The 21,499-nt window shown below is 44.2% G+C and overlaps 1 protein-coding gene across 1 annotated transcript; it reads left to right on the forward strand.

Moving 5' to 3' along the window:
* Positions 1 to 1,411: 1,411 nt before the first annotated feature.
* Positions 1,412 to 21,289, forward strand: RTKN2 (rhotekin 2). The gene is made up of 12 exons (XM_087965867.1): positions 1,412 to 1,465; positions 1,865 to 2,022; positions 4,437 to 4,495; positions 5,322 to 5,375; positions 7,844 to 7,961; positions 8,947 to 9,150; positions 11,320 to 11,414; positions 12,190 to 12,296; positions 13,938 to 14,072; positions 16,974 to 17,139; positions 19,718 to 19,825; positions 20,970 to 21,289. Exons 1-12 carry the CDS (start codon positions 1,436 to 1,438, stop codon positions 21,179 to 21,181), a joined length of 1,446 nt encoding a protein of 481 aa, XP_087821993.1. The 5' UTR covers positions 1,412 to 1,435; the 3' UTR covers positions 21,182 to 21,289.
* The last annotated feature ends 210 nt before the right edge of the window (positions 21,290 to 21,499 follow it).

Consider the following 21,499-nt stretch of genomic DNA (forward strand, 5'->3'; position numbering starts at 1 on the left):
TCCTGATAGTTATCTCAACATGTTTATAATTATAAACCCTCTTTATATTTGATTCATTCATAACAGTAATCTTCCTTCGCCTAATTTTTACCTTTTCTCTCTAACCAGTCATAAAATCTATTCCATGTTTAAGTAATATTCTCGGTCCTTTATTTTTAATGTCAATCTATCCATGTCTGCACAGCCTAGTATTTTCCGAATTATGTCCTCATCAAATGTTCTCATTTTTCCAATATTGCACAAGAGCATTTTGTATAAGATGTTTTACAGGTGGCATCTTCCTCTGGCAAGATTAGCTAAAATGTTTAGTAATACATCCCCGAAATGTTGGAAATGCAAGCAATAACCAGGCACATATTACCACATGTGGTGGACACGCAAAAAAAAGCAAGGGAATTTTGGCAACAGATCCAGATGTGGTTAGAAAAAATGGTGGGACAACAGTTAGAATTCAAGCCAGAACTATTTGTACTAGGAATTACAACAGGGGCTTTAGTAAAGGGTCAATATATTTAATACTACACATTCTGACAGCAGCAAGAATGGGATATGCCCAGCAATGGAAAAGTGAAAATACACCTTCAGAAAGGGATATAATAAAGAAAATACTGGTTTGAGCAGAACTGGATAGATTAGAACTAAAAAAATAAAGGGGAGACAGAATACTATGATACATGGAATAGATTTTACCAAATGGTTGAAGAGGTGGAACATAAAATAATTAGGCTAAGTAGACCCAGAATGTGACATTATATATGTACCAAAATGAGTATATTGGTCAAAAATAACTGTACAAAACTAGCAATGTATAAATATATTATCTGTCTTTTATTTCAGTGTGTATGGTGGAGGAAATGCCAGGAAGGTTACATTGTGTTCAATGTTGTATCTTTTCTTTTATGTATACTGAGAGTACTTACACCAAGACGAATTCCTTGTGTGTCCAATAAAACTTGGCCAATAAAAATCCTATTCTATTCTATTCTGTTCTGTCCTGTCCTGTCCTGTCCTATTCTATTCTATTCTAGTTTATATATGTAAATAAAAATTACATATTGAAAAATTACACTTCCAGGCCCATCAAATGCCAACTTGGGCAGAAGGTTTGATTACATGACCTACAAGTTCCCTTCCAACTCTGTTAATTTGTATTAAAAATAAAAATAAAAAACCTTAATAACAAAAAAAAATTCCGGTTTGGCTCCAACCCGCTTTTTTCTCTCCCCGCCCCCCCACCCAAGAAGCGCCAGAGATTCGGACGTGTCCCCAAAAAGAGGGAGGGGGGCGTCGGGAGAAGCCGAGCCAGGCGAGGGAAAGGAGGCCACCGGGCGATCGCAGCAGAGCCCGGGGGTAGAAGCGCGGTCCCTCAGCCTCTCTGGGCTTGCGGGAGAGCGGGGCGGGGCGAGCGGCCGAGGCGGGAAAAACGAAGGCGGCCATGGCGGAGCCGGGGCGAGGCGGGGCGGCGGTGAGAGAAAGAGGGGAGGCAAGGGAGGAGGCCGGGCCGGCGCTGCGGAGGCCCGGCTGCCGGGAACCCGCGGGGCTCGGACGGAGCTGGAGGGCGGCCCCGGCCTGCTCCTCCGCGGGGGACATTTAGGGCCGGGTCTCCAACCTGGGCCGCTTTAAGCCTGGCGGACTTCAACCCAGGCAGCTTTGCTGGCTGGGAATTCTGGGAGTTGAAGTCCGCCAGGCTTAAAGCGGCCCAGGTTGGAGACCCTGCTTTTGGGGGAGGGTTTCCTGGAGATGCGTTCCCGAAGCCCCTTCCCGACGTAGCCCGACCTCTGGCGGGGAGGGGGGAAGGGAGACACGTGTCTGCCGGTCGTCGGAATCCCCCTGCTCACGACTTTTTCGCTTTCGGGACCGGCAGGAGCAGATGGAGATGGAGACGCGGATGCGGGACGGGCTCCGCAAATTGCTGGCCGCCAGCACCAGCCGGGACCAAGCCCTGCGCGCCGCCAAGGCGTTGGCTCTCTGCAACGGCCGCCTGCGGGCCCTCCGCGCGGAGCTCCGCCGGCCGGCGGGACGGTAAGAGAGGCGCGGCGGCATCCCACCCGACGCTGCCTGAAACCCCAAATCTGGGAAGGGCCCGATGAACCCGGGCCGGAGCTCTTCGGCAGATCCCCCGAGCCAAGCGCCGTGGCAGCTGCAACTGCTTCTGCTGCCCGGTGGAGCAGAAAATGGGAAGCTTTCTTCTTTCTTTCTTTCTTTCTTTCTTTCTTTCTTTCTTTCTTTCTTTCTTTCTTTCTTTCTTTCTTTTCTTTCTTTCTTTCTTTCTTCCTTTTTTTCTTTCTTTCTTTCCTCTTTCTTTCTTTCTTTCTTTCCTTTATTCTTTCTTTCTTTTTTCTATTCTTTCTTTCTCTCTCTCTCTCTCTCATTCTCTCTTTCTTTCTCTCTCCCTCCTTCACTCCCACTCTGTCTCATTCTCTTTCTGTTTCTCTCTCTCTCTCTTATTCTTTCTCATTCTCTCCCTCCCTCTCCCATTCTCTCTCTCATTGTCTCCCTCTCTTTCTCATCCTCTCTTTCTTTCTCTCTTTCTCATTGTCTCTGTCTCTCTTTTTCTCTCATTCTCTTCCCCCTCCCTCTCTCATTCTCTCTTGCTCATTGTTTCTCTCTCTTTCTCTCTCTCTCTCCCTCCTTCCCTCCTCTCTCTCTCATTCTCTCTGTTTTTCTCTTTCTCATTCTCTCCCATTCTCTCTCTATTCTCTCCCTCTCTTTCTCATTCCCTCTCTTTCTCTCTCTCCTAGTCTCTGTCTCTCTTTTTCTCTCTTTCTCTCATTCTCTCTCCTCCCTCCCTCCCTCTCTCTCTCTCTCTCTCTCTCTCACACACACACACAAGTGCATGTGCGCACACACAGTCAGAGTCTTGATGCTCCAGGAGTCGAGCAGTCAAAGTTTCTGATCTCCCAGTCAACTCCAGTCCTCCCAGTCCGGATTGCGCCAAATGGTCTGCAATGCCCTGCCTTTCCTCCCTCCTTGGCCTTTTCTTTGCTTCCCCGTCTTTGGCTCCCTCCTCTTAAAACCACAGGACCCCTTGGGCTTTTCCTCCTGCTTCGCTTCCACTCTGGGTCGTTGGAAACTTTCTAGCCGGGATAAAGCAATAGAACAAAGTAGCGAAACTCCAGGTTGCAACCATTAAAAGAAGTTTTTAAAACAACGAAATTGCAAGAGGAGCAGAATTGGAGGGGCTAGAGATTATTCATTGACTTAACTGCATGGCTGTCTGCATGACAGAGTAACTTTGTAGATTTCTCAACTGACCCCATGAAGACACAATGGGGATCAGCCACAATCAAGTAAGAGAGGGTGAGATAAAAGTACAATTAGCCAGAAGTGATTTGGTTACTCAATGTTTGCAATCTGTCTCTTCCATGTTTCCTGTTGCAAATGATAGGTTGGTGCCATCTGCTGGCCATACTATCACAGTCCCTAAGTCGGCCGATAGTGTCATTCCCACACTTCTCAGGGTCTTCAAACTTGGCAAGTTTAAGACTTGTGGACTTCAACTCCCAGAATTCCCAAGTTAACAAGACTGGAGGAGGAATTCTGGGACTTGAAGTCCACAAGTCTTAAAGCTGTCAAGTTGGAAGACCCTTCATTCATAAGCCTTGGAGTGAATGGTAACAAGCAGCTCTTGCAGGAGACTTTAACAATGCTGAGAGGTCTCTCAGGGCTTGTACGTCCAAATACTGCTTGTCTTTCAATACCTATTCTATTATGGGCCTGGCTAGTCTAGGGAAGAGAACGATCAGGGGAGACATGATAGCAGTCTTCCAATATTTGAGGGGCTGTCATGGGGGTTGGGGGGTCAAGCTATTTTCTAAAGCTCCTGTAGGCCAGACAAGGAATAATGGATGGAAACTGAACAAGGAGAGATTCAACCTGGAAATAAGGAGAAACTTTCTGACAGTGAGAACAATCAACCGATGGAACAGAAGTTTCCCTCAGAAGTTGTGGGAGCGCCATCACTTGAGACTTTCAAGAAGAGATTGGACTGCCATTTGTCAGAAACGCTTGGGCGGGGGGTTGGACTAGATGACCTACAAGATCTCTTCCAATTCTTTTAATCTGTTACTGGTGGCTGAATGACTTCAATCACAGAAGAGTCAGAAATCAGTAAAATATATACACTTACCCAGCTGAACTGTGATTTGTTTTCAGTTGCAACTGATGTTTTTAAAGGCTTTGGGAAGTGGCACCTACAATCCGCTTTTTCCTTGTATAAGAATTCCATGTGCATTTCATGTCTGAAGGTGCACAAGAGACAAGTGTGTTGTAATGAATGCAGAAATGTATGAGGCTTCAAATCCCTGAAAGGTTTAGCTTTAAATTATTAGTGGTATCCATTTATCTGAGTGCTGATGAGGTTTCCTTGGAAGAGAAGGGAAAACAATGAACTTTTTTTTTTCTTTCTAATTAATATTTTTTCTTTCTTTTGTTAGATGTTCAGATTTTGACGCTAAAGATCGTGCAGCCTGTAGAGGGAAGGTTGGCATTTCAGGTACATTTGTTTTCTGTTGTCTGCAACTGGGGAACACAATAAATTTGTGCTAATCTGGCTCTCATCTGGCGCTGATGCCTTTCCCACTTAAATGCCGGCTCCAGTTTCATCTCCTTGGCTCTGATGAGACTTGGCTTGGAGGGTCCATTCCTCCATTACCTTAACACAAAAAGGGTTTTGCACCTATGCAAATTCTGTGATTCTCCTGTAAATAAGTATAGTTTTACATTTTCAGTGCCAATTTGAGTAGAAAAGGAAGCAAAAAATCTGCTTCCAGTCTCAAGGTAGAGAGGGAATCACTTTGGTGGAATATAAGTAAGTGAAACAAAAACGGAAGACTTGCTTTCCAAGTGCTACTTTTACACCAAAGCTGACAGCAATAGCATTTAGACTTATATACTGCTTCAGTGCTTTTCAGCCCTCTCTAAGCGGTTTTACAGAGTCGACACATTGCCCCCAATAATAATCCGGGTTCTCGTTTTACTGGCCTTGGAAGGATGGGAGGCTGAATCAACCTTGAGCCAGTTAGAATCGAACTGCCAGCAATCGCCAGTCAGCAGAAGTAACCTGCAGTACTGCATTCTGACCACTGCGCCACCACAGCTCATGGTAGTAACTGCTTACAGCAGGAGGTCTTCAAACTTGGCAACTTGTGGAAGATTTGTGGACTTCCAACTCCCAGAATTCCCCAGCCGGCATTATTAACGCTGAACGAACACTTGAATGTCGAGAGAGAACATTTCTAGAAAATAGAATCTATTCTGGATTTTTGGATTGGGTTAGATGAGTTGCAATGAACTTATTTTTGCCCCCTTCTTTCTTTTAGATCTGCGAATTCCGTTGATGTGGAAAAACTCCGATCATTTCAACAGCAAAGACAGTATGTATGTTTTGTTTTTAGTAGTTATGCAACCTCTTTAGCCAAGTGGAAGCTTTTCATCAGTGCTGATTCAGTACAAAGCATCATCCAGCATTTATTCTCAGAGGCAAGGTCTGTAAGTGTCAGTTTATAGCTGAGCATGTGAATTGCAGCTGTCTGAAATGGGCTGATGAAAACTTTTTCCTTTTGAACACGTGCTCTTCAGAAAAGTGTGCAGGGATGGTAATAATAATAATAATAATAATAATAATAATAATAATAATAATAATAATAATAACAACAACAACAACAACAACAACCAGTAATATAATAATTATATTGAAAACCAATATAAATAAGTGGAAAGTTTAAACTGGGAAAAAAGCACATATATAATAGAATTTACTATAACCATAAATATATTATGATTAGTAGGTGGAAGAATAGGACTAGGTATATTTAAATGTATTTATTACCATTAACAGGTTGCAAAAAATATGTTGGAAAATATAGGGTTTTTTTTCCAAGTTTTTTATTTTTATTTTTTTAAATACATCTTTATGCAAACAGTGTCGATCCAGTATTTTTAACATTTCAAGGCAAACATGACCATATTTACACATTCCTACTATCAGCTTTCTTCAATATTCTCATACATTACTGGAAAATATGATTTGCAAGGACTATAAATTCAGGGGATTTAGAGATATAATCTTGGGACTGATTAAATCTTACTGACAACTGGTTTTATTGATGTTTATAGAAAATTGAGATATTGAAAATGTGGTAGAACACAGAGTGATATTTATAATATTAAATTATTAGTGACCTAACGGGTTAATAAGTATATTGTATAAAGAAATGTTATTAATGTTTACATATACTTTTGGAGAAAGTGATAAAAAAATGAGAGAATAGTATTGAAAGAGAGAATAGTATTGTTTAAAGGTAAAGAGGTCAATATAGAAGAACCCCAACAAACGGGAAAATAAAGAAATAAGTATCAATTGGGAAAATAGTATAGCATAGATTGATACATAAAAGAATATAATATAATTATAACCACATTAAGATTAGAAGTTGGAAGATAACAATTCTGTATATGTAATTGTATTATTGCTGTGAGCACTGTGTGAAAAATATGTTAACCCAGTCATTACACTGTCCACAAAAAATGTTGGTTGTCAGAGGAAAACTGCAAATAAAACATATACAAAAAAGAAAAGAAAAGTTACATTGTCCACAAAAAATGTTGGTTGTTAGAGGAAAACTGCAAATAAAACATATACAAAAAAGAAAAGAAAAGTGTGCAATAACAGCAGGGATTCCTTCCATGTGTGTGGCCATGAACGTGCTGAACTGCCAGAGACAGAAAATATACCTGGCAGGTAAAATGAATGAAAGTTTGTCTGCGGTTAGCGCAGCAGCTGAAAGAGATGCCAGCTAGGCCTCCAAGGTTAACCATGTTTTTGCCACCTTCCCACAGATGGATTTAACTTTTAGCTTCTGTAAGTTCAGAGGTGCTCACCCAGCAAAACACTCGTAATTCCTCATTCTGCGTTCATAATTCTGAAGAGGCTGTTTGTACAGTTTCTCTCTATGTGCTTTAATGAATCGTTTTGGGATGGAATTGATTTCAAGAGTTTTTAACTTCCAGACGTAATGTATGATCCGAAACCCCAATGAATTTCTGAGCTAGCTATTGAAAGTTCATTTGTCAAGTGAGAGATTTGCTAAGCTGTATAGACGTTAAAGGACATCAAACCAAGTTACTTGCTTCACTGTTTCTTGTTTGCAAACTTTTATTACTATGTTTCATTCAGTGTATGAATGAATGAATTCTTTATTGGCCAAGTGTGGTTGGACACACAAGGAATTTGTCTTGGTGCAAATACTCTCAGTGTACGTAAAAGAAAAGATACATCCACCAAGAATCATAAGGTACAACGCTTAATGATTGTCATAGGGTACAATAAGCAATCAAACCATACTAGGAAACAGTCAATATAAATCGTAAGGATACAAGCGACAAAGTTACAGTCATACAGTCACAAGTGGGAGGGGATGGGTGATAAGGAGTGTTGAAAAGATTAACAATAATAGTAGTGCAGACTTTGTAATAGTTGAACAGTATTGAGGGAATTATTTGTTTAGCAGAGTGGGAAAAAATGTTCTTGTGTCTAGTTGTTCTAGTTGTGTACAGTGTGTGGCTTCCCTAAGATTGAAGCAGTCAGTAAATCCCATAAATTTACTGGGGGGTGGGAGTTGGAGAGTGATTTTGTTATATTGCACTATATTAATTTATTTGATTCTTTTTGTTAGTTTTTATTGTTTTAAATGTGGCTTTATATTCTGTACGCCGCCTTGAGTCACCATGGGCGAATAGGCGGCAATATAAATTCAGTAAGTAAATAAGTACATACTGTACAGTGTGTGACACAATACATTATTTTGAAGTTGTTCTGCCTTTTTTCTTTTTTCCCCTGCAGGAAGCAAACGTTACTCAGTTTTTTGCTTGTTCAAAATAGGAGCTCAGGTGTATGATTCAGACTTGCTTATTGTGGATAAGGCAGCAACAGACATATGTTTAGAAAATGCAATAATATTGTGAGTATTCCTGAACCGATAAGGGCACCCAAAATCTTGAACAAATCCCACAGTTTAAAAATTTTTTTAGAACATGTAAGCTTGGTGGGAGGCCATCTCCGCTTGCACCTGAAAATTAGAGCAGCTGTGAATGTCACTTGGGAATACAGTTGACTGGCCTGTTCCTGAGGAATCCACCAATGGGCCCTTAGCTCGGGTCAAAAACTGAGACTGGGCTCAGCCACTTTCCAGCAAATTTAGGGACTGTCACTTTGCTTGAATCTGCTGATTTCTGCACATGCTGTTCTGTACTTTTAATATCTCTATATAAAACCAAAATACCACTCACACATCATCACAAAATCTCCAGAACCGTAAAGCCTACAAACTTGAAATTTGGTACATATGTTCCTCTTGGCTTGTAGGGGCTCACTAAGAAAGGATTTTCCGAAATGACCATCAGAGCATTTAGAGTATTTCCTATATTATTATTAACATGCTCTGATGCTAAGGAGTTCAACTCCCCCTCCCCACCTGTAAAGAAATCTGTTCCAAATGCAAAACAAGCAGAGGAGTTTCGGTCTCAGTTTTACTTTCACAGCACCAAGCAGCTTTAGTACAGTTGAGCTAAGCCACGCCTAGGCTCCTTGCTGTCTCCTCCTTGCTCACACAGCAAATATTGCTTCAGTTTCCAAGCAGCCCTCAACTCTCTCACACACTGACAGGACGCTAGCCAGATGAATACCGATGGATGCTGGTAGGCAGAGGCAGAATTTTTTTTCCCCTCCAAAAACTAAGCCCGGCCACATAGTTTCGTAGCAAAGCACGGGTATCAAGCTAGTATTTTATGTGTGCATCTTATGGGGGCTACTTTAAATTGGGCTGGGAGCATTTTCACTGAAGAGCAGCCAAGGTAGACAAAAACAAAAACAGAAGTTGTCCCTTTAAATATATATATATATATATATATGGTCGTCCTTCTGAAACCTGCCCCCGTTCTGTCTAGCGAGGGAGCTGGGCCAGACTTCCAGCTGAAGGTGGAGGTGTATAGTTGCTGCAGTGGGGAAGACCCCTTGACCCTCACCAACACCCCCAGGAAGCTGGTCAAGAAATTGAAGACCTCCCTGGGGAAAAGCGCTGGGAAGAAATTCAGCTCTGCTTTGGATCAAAGTGACCTTGAGAATCTCCTGCTCACCGAAACAGCCACACAGTGAGTGGGCTCGGATGGGGGGAGGGGCTGTTTCGGATGCGGGCGGGGAGGGTCTCTCAGGGTGGTTTCCATCTATGGAGGAGTTCAGTTCCAGAAATCTACTTTCTGTCTCTCCTGAAGTGGAGGAAGCGGTTCAGATCCTCTTGCCTCTTGGGCCGGCAACACATCCATGGGTGGGATGCTCCCAGTGGTGGGATTCAAATAATTTAACAACCGGTTCTCTGCCCTAATGGCCTGCTGGGTGGGCGGGGCTATGGTGGGCGGGGCCAGGGAGTGTGACAGGCAGCACTCGGCCTCCTGCACCTCCCTGGAAGGAAAAACGGGCCGTGGGGACATGCCACACCCGCTGGGCCCCTTTTGGGGCCTAGTGGGCCTCCCTGCAGCCTGCTGGGAACAAGAATGGGTGGCGGAGGGGCCACGTCTGGGAGCAAAAATGAGGCGCGTGGGGATTTCTGGGAGGGGTGGGGCCAGCCAGCCATTTAACAACCGGTTTGGCCGAAGTGGTGCAAACCGGTTGAATACCACCGCTGGATGCTCCCCAACCCACCCCCAGCAGGAGGTACAGTGGCGCGGCTAGTCCAGCGGGGGAGTCGGGGGGCTCGGAGGTGGTGAGTGTGCCTGGACCGGTTAATGCAGAAAACCAACTGCTTCATTATCGGATCTGCTTCATTCATTTGGGGGGGGGGGTCTAACTCCTCCCAGGAAAGTTTTTTATTTACGGCTTGGTCCATTCCACGGGCACAAGCCATTCTTCTTGGCGAGGTGGGCAGGGGTGTCCTCCAGGGTGGTGAGGGGCCACAACCAGGGGTGGGCTTCAAAAAATTTAGCAACCGGATCTCTGCCTGGTTGCTGGGTGGGTGTGGCCATGGTGGGCGTGGCTTAGTCTGTCTCCTGCACCATGGTGGGCGGGGGCATTTCACCCTCCCCGGGCCCGGGCTTTCCTCCCTCCGGAGGCTTTCTGAAGGCTGGGAACTGGCCCATTTCTAGCCTTTCCCAAGTTCCAGGAGGCCTGTTTTTCACCCTCCTCGAACCTCTGTGTGGACCCTCCACTTACCTGGGACCCAAATGAGGCTGCGTGGAGACTCAGGGGAAGGGAGGGGCAGGGTAGGCAGGGACAGCCAGTCACAGCCAGTCATTGCAGCTACCAGTTCGGCAAACCAGATGTAAAATTGACATCCAGTTCGCTGGAACCGGTACGAACCGGTAGCAGACCCCCCTCCCCGGCCACAACACGGCTGCGTTCCCTGACACGCCTGATCTTGTGCTCTCATGAGATGCTCACAGGAGCACGCAGAGAAAAGCCCACGTTTGGGCACAACGGAGAAGTTACGACGGAACCCCAGCCTCGTTTCCCCTGCCTTTCCGATGGACGTGCCTTGGAAGGGTTAGCTGCGTTTAGCCCTTCAGTCACTGCCCTGCTTTTCCCCTGCCGTCTTCGGCGTACGGAGGGTGGTTCTCTTGGTAGGATGGAGCAAGACCTCAGAAAGGCCCTGCCAGAGGACAGCTTTACCTGGGCTTTCCTTGTGGGGCTGGCTCTGTGTCTTGTGGGGCACAGAGAGCTCTTTCGTTGGGGTAGGCCCCGAAGTCCAGCAGCCCCTGGAGAGAAAGTAAATCCTACCTTGATTTTTACACGTGTGCCCAATATAAGCCCTACCCCCAAAATAAGCCCTAATTAAGATCCTGCCCACTCCAGAGTAGATGGGTAAAAATTAAGCTAGGGTAAGATTCGGGTTGTATGTGGAGCTGCCCTACTACTTACCTTTGGACAGTTGTAACTAGGCCTTGCTCATCCCGACACCTTCCTTGCCAGCCCATTTCTTCTGCAGCCGGCAAGGCCTGAAGGCCTCTGGAGCTGATAACAAAGCTTTGGATCGATCCAGAGTTCTGTTATCAGCTACAGAGGCCTTAACTCAGAAAAAGCCTCCTGGCCGGCTGCAGGAGAAGAAGTTTCTGAAGGCCCTGACAGCGAAAAGGAGGCCAGGGCGACACTTGCGCAAGTAAGGTTAGTCAGTGGATGACGTCCCCCTAAAATAAGACCTGGTGCCTTTTTTGGGGTGGAAAACAAAATACAAGACAGGGTCTTATTTTCGGGGAAACACAATAGCAAAGGCCCAATATACCAAGACCACCATTGGATCTGCCTGTGAGTGTTTCCTCTCTCTTAACCAGGGGAGTGGAATACAGCTTGCTGGCCTCAGCCTCCCTGAGCTTGGAGAACGCCAAGGATGGCTTCAACGCCCACAGCCTTACACTCCTGGGAAACGGTAAGTTACGTTCAACGTGGTGTGTGTGCTGCGCCTTCCGTCGCCCCAACCCATTCAGGTGGAATTGTCTTCCTGTCTTGAGTTCAGGAAACGTTTCTCCCTGAATCTCCGTTTGGAGGGAGGGAAGGACAACCTTCCTTCAGAGGTTTCTTTTGGGGCCGCCTGGAAGAGCCCTTGTCCCAGGTCACCTCATTCTCTGTTTCCCTGAAGTATCAGACTGATGCTTCAGTCTGTTCTCCGCTGGTCTCCGGGAGATATGTCAGCATGGCCGTTGAATTTAGAATAGAATGACAAGAGTTGGAAGGGGCCTTGGAGGTCTTCTATTCCAACCCCCTGCCTAGGCAGGAAACCCTACACCACTTCAGACAAATGGTTATCCAACATCTTCTTAAAAACTTTCAGTGTTGGAGCATTTACGACTTCTGGAGGCAAATTGTTCCACTGATTAATTATTCTAACTGTCAGGAAATTTCTTCTTAGTTCTAAGTTGCTTCTCCCCTTGATTAGTTTCCACCCATTGCTTCTTGCCCTGCCTTCAGGTGCTTTGGAGAATAGCTTGACTCCCTCTTCTTTGTGGCAGCCCCTCAAATATCGGAACACTGCTATCATCTCTCCCCTAGTCCTTCTTTTTATTAAACTAGACGTACCCAGTTCCTGCAACCGTTCTTCATATGTTTTAGCCTCTGGTCCCCTAATCCTCTTTGTTGCTCTTCTCTTCTGCACTTCTCTTCTCATGGGAGCTAAGAGGCCGGTTTCTCCTGCGTTGTCTTTGCAGAGGACTCTCCTTCTTGGCTTCCGCTGTATGGCACCATGTGTTGCCGCCTGGTTGCCCAGCCGGACTGCATGACCCAGGATGCCATGTCTGGATTTCTTCACGAACAGGTAAAAATGCCCGATGGGCCTTTATGCTTGGACAGCGCCTCTTCAAACTTGAGGGTGCCTTGGCAGTTCTTTTGCCCTCTTCAACTGGATCCCACAGGGCGGTCCGTCTTGTCCCAGGGCACTGATAACCCTGGCTGTCCCTTGCATGCCAAGAGCAGGGTGGAAGCTCCCTCCCTCCATGCTGGACACTTGGGAGGCAGCAGATCTGGTCCCCTCTCAAGGAAGGGATAACCCCCCTGCTCTCTCTGCTCCCTGCCCTGGCCGGAAGGAGGGTGGTGGGTCCAGCCAGAAGACCTCCCCCAGAAGGAGAGCCCACATCCATCTGGGAGGGGGGCCCTTCTTCCCACTGGGAACACCCAAAAAAAACCAAGCTCCAGCTAATACACATTTTAAGGGCTCCTCAAGGGGAGGATTTCTTCAGTTTGTGTCTCCTTTTATAATATCTGAACTTTATGCTGGTTTTGCTCCAAGGGGGCCATTCCAGGAAAGGCCCGGGAGGCCACCACTCTCGTCCATGATTTGTGGCCAGGTCACCCAGTCCTTTTAGTGAAAGGTGTTAAAAGTATTGAGATTTAATAGCTGACCAGCTGTTATAAGGCTGCTGTAAACGCTGATGCAATGAGAATGAGTCAGCAAGGTATTGCCGCTTTAAGACTGAGGCTGGGTCAGCAGAGTTATTGCCACTTTAAGAAGCTGTCTATATAAAGGAGGCCATGAGAGGGTGTATATCTCTCTCTTTCTCCTTGTGTTATATCTGCATTGTAGTTCTCTGTGCAGAGCAATGAAGACTGATTGCTTGCCTGGTATGTGGCCCAACACCTATGTATATAGCAGTCTTGCATATAAACCACTGTTAAAAGACAAAGCCTCTATGTGCTATGCTGTGCTCCTAGGTTGTCTCGCAATAGTAGTCACTCTGCAAACACTCTGACAAAAGGTTTTGTCTGGATTATATTGGGTCATTTGTGGGTGCTTGGGGGGGGCTGTCCAGGCGCCCTGTAAATTTAGGTCAAGGGTCGGCACTCAAAGAGCCACTTAGACTCATTTCCCACAGAAAAGAAAACACCGGGAGCCTCAAAACATAAGTGGGTGTGGCTAATTCAATGTCACTCCCACCCAGTCACATGACACACACCCCCACCACGCCTACCCAGGTTTTGTGACTTCCAGTATTTTTTGTGGGAAATGGGTCTCTCTCTCTCTCTCTCCCCCTCCTTCCCTCCCTCCCTCTCATTTCTGTTTTTTGCATTTTACCTCCTGAGGTAAAACTCGAGGACTGACTGGGAAGGGAGGGTGAGGGGCAGAACCAGCCAGTGGTGGGATCTCCTGACAGGGAGCCACAACAGAGGGCCCAAAGAGCCGCATGCGGCTCCAGAGCCGCGGGTTGCTGACACCCGATTTAGGCAAAGAGACTGGATGAAGTCAGAGGGTCAAGCAGCATTTTCAGTGGGACTCTGGGTGGGTGGGTGGGTGGGAGTGCCAGAGGCCACTCACCCTTTCACCCTTAATACAATATTGTCATCAGTCATTGCCAAGGACATCCGTGGAGAATGTTCTTTTCCCAATAAGGAACTTGCACTTCACCTGAGAGCGAAATCATCTTTGGGGTGATCTGTGACCGACAACCTTTCTTACTTACAGCCATCGGGGGGTGTCCAGGGGGAGACCTGGAGGCAGCGATACTGTGTGCTGAGAGGGGGGCAGCTGCTCGGCTTCTCTGCCCCTGAAGAGAGGGAGGCCGACGCACCGCCAGCCTTGTCCATTCCCATCAACCGGGTAAAGCCAAGCATTGCTTAATAAAGGAATAGAATAGAATAGAATAGAATAGAATAGAATAGAATAGAATAGAATAGAATAGAATAGAATAGAATAGAATAGAATAGAATAGAATTCTTTATTGGCCAAGAATAGAACAGAATAGAATAGATTAGATATTGGAATGAATAGAATAGAATAGAATAGAATAGAATAGAATAGAATAGAATAGAATAGAATAGGGAATGGAATGGAATAGAATAGAATATAGAATATGGAATATGGAATATGGAATATGGAATGGAATAGAATAGAATAGAATAGAATAGAATAGAATAGGGAATGGAATGGAATAGAATAGAATAGAATATGGAATGGAATGGAATAGAATAGAATAGAATAGAATAGAATAGAATAGAGAATTCTTTATTGGCCAAGTGTGTTTGGACACACGAGGAATTTGTCTTCAGTGCAAACGTTCTCAGTGCACATAAAAGAAAAAATACATTTCGTCAAGAGTCAAGAATCATAAGGCGCAACACTTAATAACAGTCATAGGGTACAATAGAATAGAAGGATATAGGAATAGAATTTAAATAGAATGGGATGGCATGGGAAGGAACGAGATAGAATAGAAAAGAAGAGAATAGAGAATAAAATAGAATAGAATAGAATAGAATAGAATAGAATAGAATAGAATAGAATAGAATAGAATAGGGAATGGAATGGAATGGAATAGGGAATGGAATGGAATGGAATGGAATGGTATGGAATAGAATAGAATAGAATAGAATAGAATAGAATAGAATAGAATAGAATAGAATAGAATAGAGAATTCTTTATTGGCCAAGTGTGTTTGGACACACAAGGAATTTGTCTTCAGTGCAAATGTTCTCAGTGCACATAAAAGAAAAAATACATTTCGTCAAGAGTCAAGAATCATAAGGCACAACACTTAATAACAGTCATAGGGTACAATAGAATAGAAGGATATAGGAATAGAATTTAAATAGAATGGCATGGCATGGGATGGAACGAGATATAGAATAGAAAAGAAGAGAATAGAGAATAGAATAGAATAGAATAGAATAGAATAGAATAGAATAGAATAGAATAGAGAATTCTTTATTGGCCAAGTGTGTTTGGACACACAAGGAATTTGTCTTCAGTGTAAATGCTCTCAGTGCACATAAAAGAAAAAATACATTCGTCAAGAGTCAAGAATCATAAGGTACGACACTTAATGGTAGTCATAGGGTACAATAAAAGCAATCAAATCATACTAGGAAGCAGTCCATATAAATCGTAACCATTAACCATTTCAAGATTGAATGGTTGGACTCTCTTTGCTCTTAATTCACCTTACATCGGTTAAACGCCTGTTTGTATGAAGGGTGGCCTTGCCCCTTCTGGGTGAGAAATGTGGACTTAAAAGGAGGGGGTGGTGAAAGTGCCCCTCCCTTTTCACAATGCACTGCAGCTGGATGCGCCTGCAGGCTAAAGAGCTTCCCAGATTTGGGCATTTGGTTGAAACTAATTTTGCCAGCTTAGGGAATTTAGCAGAAGAGCCCCACCTTACAGATCTTACCGATTAACGGAGTTGGAAGGGACCTCTAGGTCATTTAGTCCAACCCCCCCCACCCCAACCAGGGAGGAGACCCTACACCATTTTTGACAGATGGCAGTCCAGTCTCTTCTTGAAAGCCTCCAGTGATGAAGCTCCCACAACATCTGAAGGCGACTTCTGTTCCAAGGGTTGATTGTTCTCACTATCAGAAAGTTTCTCCTTATTTCCAGATTGAATCTCTCCATCAGTTTCCACCCATTATTCCTTGTCTGACCTTCGGGTGCTTTAGAAAATAGTTTGACTCCCTCCTCTCTGGGGCAGCTCCTCAGATATTGGAAGCCTGCTCTCCTGTCTCCCCTGGTCCTTCTCTTCCCTAGACTAGCCAGGTCCAGTTCCTGCAACCGTTCTTCATATATTTTAGCCTCCAGTCCCCTCATCATCCTGGTGGCTCTTCTCTGTACTTTTTCTAGAGTCTCAACATATTTTTTTATAGTGTGTTGACCTCCCTTCCCCCTCCCTGGTTCCCTTCCTTCCCCCAATATCTGGCTCTGGAACCCATTTAAGACTTTATGACAAACCAACTTGGAGGATTGGGGAGCATTTCGCTGCTTGCTTACATCTATTCTGCTACAGAAGCTGCAGATGCTTTTAAATAAGATCCTTAATATGCAAGTTCCTTGGCCATTTCCCCTCTTGCTAAATGATGCACTGCAGCTTCAAGAGGATGGGCCTATTATTGCTGAAGTTAGCATCTTCCATCCCTTGAATAATCAAGGAAAGAATAAAGTGGTTTTCATCGGAGAACAGCTTTTGTTGCATAAAAGCATTTGTGGCACGAGACACGATGCAGATGAATGCAGATTTATGAATATAGATCAATGAAGTCTTGTCAACTGGGAGGAGGCCAACCGTTCTAACCTGTTGAGTACAAAACTCCTTGGCTTCATTTTCTACTGGTATCTATGGTTACCTGAATTAATAGGAGGCCAGGTTTATGGACGCATTAACTTAAATCTTCTATTTTTAGAATGAAAAGATTTAAATGAGCAAATTAATCAGGCAAGCTTACGAAACAGCTCCATGGATTTCAAACAGCTCCTCCAGTAGAGCCTCTTTAAAAACCCGTGAAAACATTCTGCAGGTTTTGATGGATGGTCAGTTCTAGGGGCATGTATTTATTTATTTTCCCCCCACCAATAAGATATAAAAACAAAGCTGCACCTTGAATGGTTGCTGGGGTGGATGGACACACCAGAGAAAGTGTGTGTGTGTGTGTGTGTGTATTTCAGCTGAAACCAGGTTAAGGGAGACCACACAATACACACAGGAACATGACGGTTTTGTGTAACGTTTAGGAAACTCGCATTCGTCCTGTGGAGAAAGAGGCTGGGGGAAAGGCCAACCTTTTCTCCGTGATCAACCCTGAGCCCGGCGAGGCCGCAGCTCGGATTTTCCAAGCAGAAAGCCAGCAGGATCTTGGCAAGTGGATGGAAGCTTTCTCGCAGCACTTTTTGGATTTCAGTAAGTTGGCTCTTCCTTTTTCTCCTGGTTGGAGGAAAGTGCAAACACCTACGGTTGCCTTTGCACAACAGCCCCAACATTTGCAAAAGCCCCCCCCCCATCTTTCCCACAGCAATAATGGAATCTGACAAAACTGACAGAATCTGGCTTTATGGAGGCCCCCTCAGAGGGAGGGCCCGAAAGCCCAAATAGCAATAGCACTTATACTGCTTCACAGTGTTCCTTTTTTAAAAAAAAAATGTTTTATTGGGTTTTTAAAACAAACAAACAAACAAAACATAAAAACATCAAATCATCTTCCATATATGTACATACAGCGTGCCGGTTGGTTTACAAATTGTTTTGTGCTTCCATTTCATAGTCTTCAATTATAATTATATTGTATATAATCTTGTATTTTCAATCAAATACTAAATACATTAATATCATTATTAATCATTTGACTATACTTTTATTCATTCATGTTTTACAAAATGATCATATTTTACTTAATTTGTTTTATGACAATTCATATTATCATCCCAGATCTATCCTAGAATCATTTTGTAGATATAATAAGAAAAGAATACATCTTTATATATTTATTATTTTCTAAAAGTCTACATATTTCATTACTATATTTTATTGTCTAACCATTGATAGAATAGATCCCAAATTTTATAAAATTATTTATCCTCTTGTTCTCTAATTTCAAATGTCAATCTACTCATTTCAGCACATTCCAATATTTTCTTAATGATTTCCTCCTGTGATGGTATTTTCTCATTTTTCCAGTTTTTAGCAAATACAATCCTAGCCGCTGTTAATACATTTACAATCAGGTATTTCAAGTCTTTACTATATATTTTAGGTAAAATTCCCAATAAAAATACCTCTGGTTTCAAATCTATATGTTTTTTTGTCATTTTTTTCCAACCACGTGTGGATTTTAGTCCAGTATTTTTTAGCATCCGCACAAGTCCACCACATATGGTAATATGAGCCAGGTGTCTGATGACATTTCCAACATTTTTCGGATTTATTCTTGAACATTCTTGCTATTCTTTTCGGGGGGAAATGCCACCTGTAAAACATCTTATATAAATTTTCTTTATATGCTGTGACATTGTCATTTTATAATTTTGAGACCACAATTTTTGCCATTTCTCTAGATCAATCCCATATCCAAAATTCTTCCCCCAAGCAATCATAGTTTCTTTAACTTGTTCTTCTTCTAGTTTAATTTCTAATAAATATCCATACAATTTTTTAATCACCTTTTCATCAGTACCTGTCAAAATCTTATCTAAGTCAGTCAGTTTATCATAGAAACCTTCTGTTTTAGAATCTTTATCATACCTTGAATGTATTTGCGCATATGGAAACCAATTCATCTTTATACCTTGTTCCTCTACTTTGAAGATACAAATAAACCAGGTAGATGGTTAGCATATAAATTGAGAAAGGAGAAAGAATCAAGAAAAATATTGCAATTAATAGATGACCATTAAAAGAGAATAATTATATCAAACTTAAACAGCAGATAGCGCTAGATCTGGCAAAATGGGAAAATTTACAACTGTCACTAATAGGGAGAATTTCAACAATCAAGATGAATATATTACCCAGAATCTTATATTAGTTTCAAACAATTCCAATTAGGCTTGGAAAAGACTACTTTGAAGATTTAAATAAAATTGTGTTGAAATATATATGGCAAGGTAAGAAAGCGAGAATAAAGTTAAAACTTTTGCAAGATGCTAGAATAAGAGGAGGATTTGGTTTGCCTAATTGGGAGTTGTATTACCAAGCTACAAATTTAATGTGGGTTAAGGAATGGATAACATTAAGAAATACTAGATTGTTGACATTAGAAGGACCTGATTTGTTGCTGGGATGGCATGCTTTTTTATGGTATAAAGGAACTAAAACACAGGGGTACTTTAGAAGTAGTTAAACTGGGAGAAGATTAAAAGACAATGTTATTTGAAAATTCCAGTCTGGCTATTGTCTATTGAAGCATTTTCTTATCCTATAATATACAAAAAGGAACAAACAGTTAGATATGGTGAAATATTGAATGAAAAGGGTGAACTTAAATCCAGAAAGATCAGCAGTTTGGCGGTTCGAATCCCTAGCGCCGCATAACTGAGTGAGCTCCTGTTACTTGTCCCAGCTTCTGCCAACCTAGCAGTTCGAAAGCATGTAAAAATGCAAATAGAAAAATAGGGACCCCTTTGGTGGGAAGGGAACAGCGTTCCATGCGCCTTCGGGCATTTAGTCATGCCGGCCACATGACCACGGAGACGTCTTCGGACAGTGCTGGCTCTTTGGCTTTGTAACGGAGATGAGCACCACCCCCTAGAGCCAGGAACGACTAGCACGTAGGTGCGAGGGGAACATTTACTTTTAAGAGATGACCACCGTAGGGTGGTTCCTTTTACCCGCCAAGCATAAAAACAGTGCAATTATAAAAACAGTGATACACGTTTTTATGGGGGAAATGCCTCTTCTGAAACGCAACTGTGTTGGCTGCATTTGATGCTAGTATTTAAAAATGGAGACTCTGAACTCGGCCCCTTTCCCGATTTCCTTCCAGGTCAGTGGAAGCACTGCTGCGAAGAGTTCATGAGGATGGAGTCGGGGTCCCCTCAAAAGCCACCCCTCTTCTTGGCCAAAGAAGCCACTTCGGTTTACCAAGAGCTGAGTAAGTCGGAGCCAGCGAGCAACTGAAGGGCCCCCAGGAGCAAGGCCAGCTCAGCCTTCGGAGCCAGTGGTGGGGTGCAAATTTTTTAACAACCGGTTCTCTGGCTGGTTGGGCATGGCCGGTGGGTCATGTGACTGGGTAGGGGATGTCACTCATCACACCCAACCCTGCCTCCCGGCCAATCATCTCAAAAGAAGAGATAGGATTCAGCCAGTCGGGGCTAATCCCACCACTGGCTGTCTCTGTCCCCACCCATTTTTCGGCCTGTTTTTTGAGCCATTTTTCAAACTGTTTTGGGGGCATTCTCAGGGTGTTTTTCAGACTGTTTTCAGGCCATTTTCTGGGCTGAAAATGGGCAGGGGAAGGGCCAGCCAGTGGTGGGATTTGCCAGTTCGCCAAACTGCACCTAATCTTAACTACTGGTCCACCAGAACCAGTGCAAACCGGCAGCAGCCCACCTCTGTTCAGCCCTATCCAGCTGGGCTCTGCAAGGGCTGAAGGACAAGCAGGTGGACTCTTTCCTTTTGGGGGTGGTGGTCTGGGGAGATGAGCAACTTAGAGCTCATTAGGTAAAGGGGTCTTTGGGGCTGGCTGATTCCCCCCATTTTTGACAAGCCGGGGGGGCTTTTGATTTTTCTGGAGGTCTGGATTTTTCTTTAATTGCTGCCTGCGGTCAACAGAGGATCCAGAAACAAACAGACCATAATATTTTAGGATTGAAAGGGGCTTGGAGGTCATCCAGTCCACCCCCAAAGTGCGTCATTTTCAGGAGAAGCCAAGAACTAAAATGCCTATGTGGCAATATTATACGGTCAAGTTCTGCAAATGCCCCCCTTTTAAACTCGGCTAGTCTAGAACTATTATTTGCAGATATTTCTTGTAGATTCATACAGATTTTCAGAAGAGCAATGGTCCTGGCATAGAAATATTGCCTAGCATTTCCATTCAGGCATTATTAGGAAATGGTAATATTTTTTTTTCCCTCAGGTAATTTCTGCTGTTTGTGGGCCATTTTTTAAAAAGCTTTTCTTGGTAAACAAAGGAAGGGCCATTCCTGGGGGGGATGAAGGTCTCATCGGTGGGGTCGGTGCTGAGGCCCAGCTCTCACTTTTGTGACCCTTTTGTGTTATCTTTAATGTGCCAGGCATTGATTCACCGGTGAAGCCCGACCCTTTGGTTGCCATGGCTCAGCATGAGGAGGAGGAGGAGGAGGAAAGCAGGGCGGCCTTGTTTGTTGGCCCGGATGAGGGAGACGTGCCCGGTGGTTCTTCCCTGAAGCGGAGCAAGAGAAGCCCCCAAGAAAGCCGGGACGCCAAGGGAACAAGCAAAGGAAGGGAGCCCCCTCCCAGGTCCTGATCTGGCTCTCCGCAGCACTGTGGCCAGAGGGAAGCCTCCAAATCGCAACCTCCCGCACGCTGGCGCACTTCCTGCAGCCCCCACTGTCCCTCCCTCCTCTCTCCTCCCTCCCTCCCCCTCTTTCTCCCTTCCTCTCTCTCTCCCTCCTCTCTTCCTCCCTCTCTCCTCCCTCTCCCTCTCCCTCTCCCTCTCCCTCCTCTCTTCTCCCTCCCTTTCTTCTTCCCTCTCTATATCCCTCCCTCTCCCTCTCCCTTCCTCTCTCTCTCCCTCCCCTCTCTTCCTCCCTCTCTATCCCTTCCCTCTCTCTCTCTCTCTCCT

This window comes from Notechis scutatus, chromosome 4 (genome assembly GCF_049901735.1).
Source record: "Notechis scutatus isolate UNSWTSFEM ecotype Mainland chromosome 4, rNotScu1.2, whole genome shotgun sequence".
NCBI lineage: Eukaryota > Metazoa > Chordata > Lepidosauria > Squamata > Elapidae > Notechis > Notechis scutatus.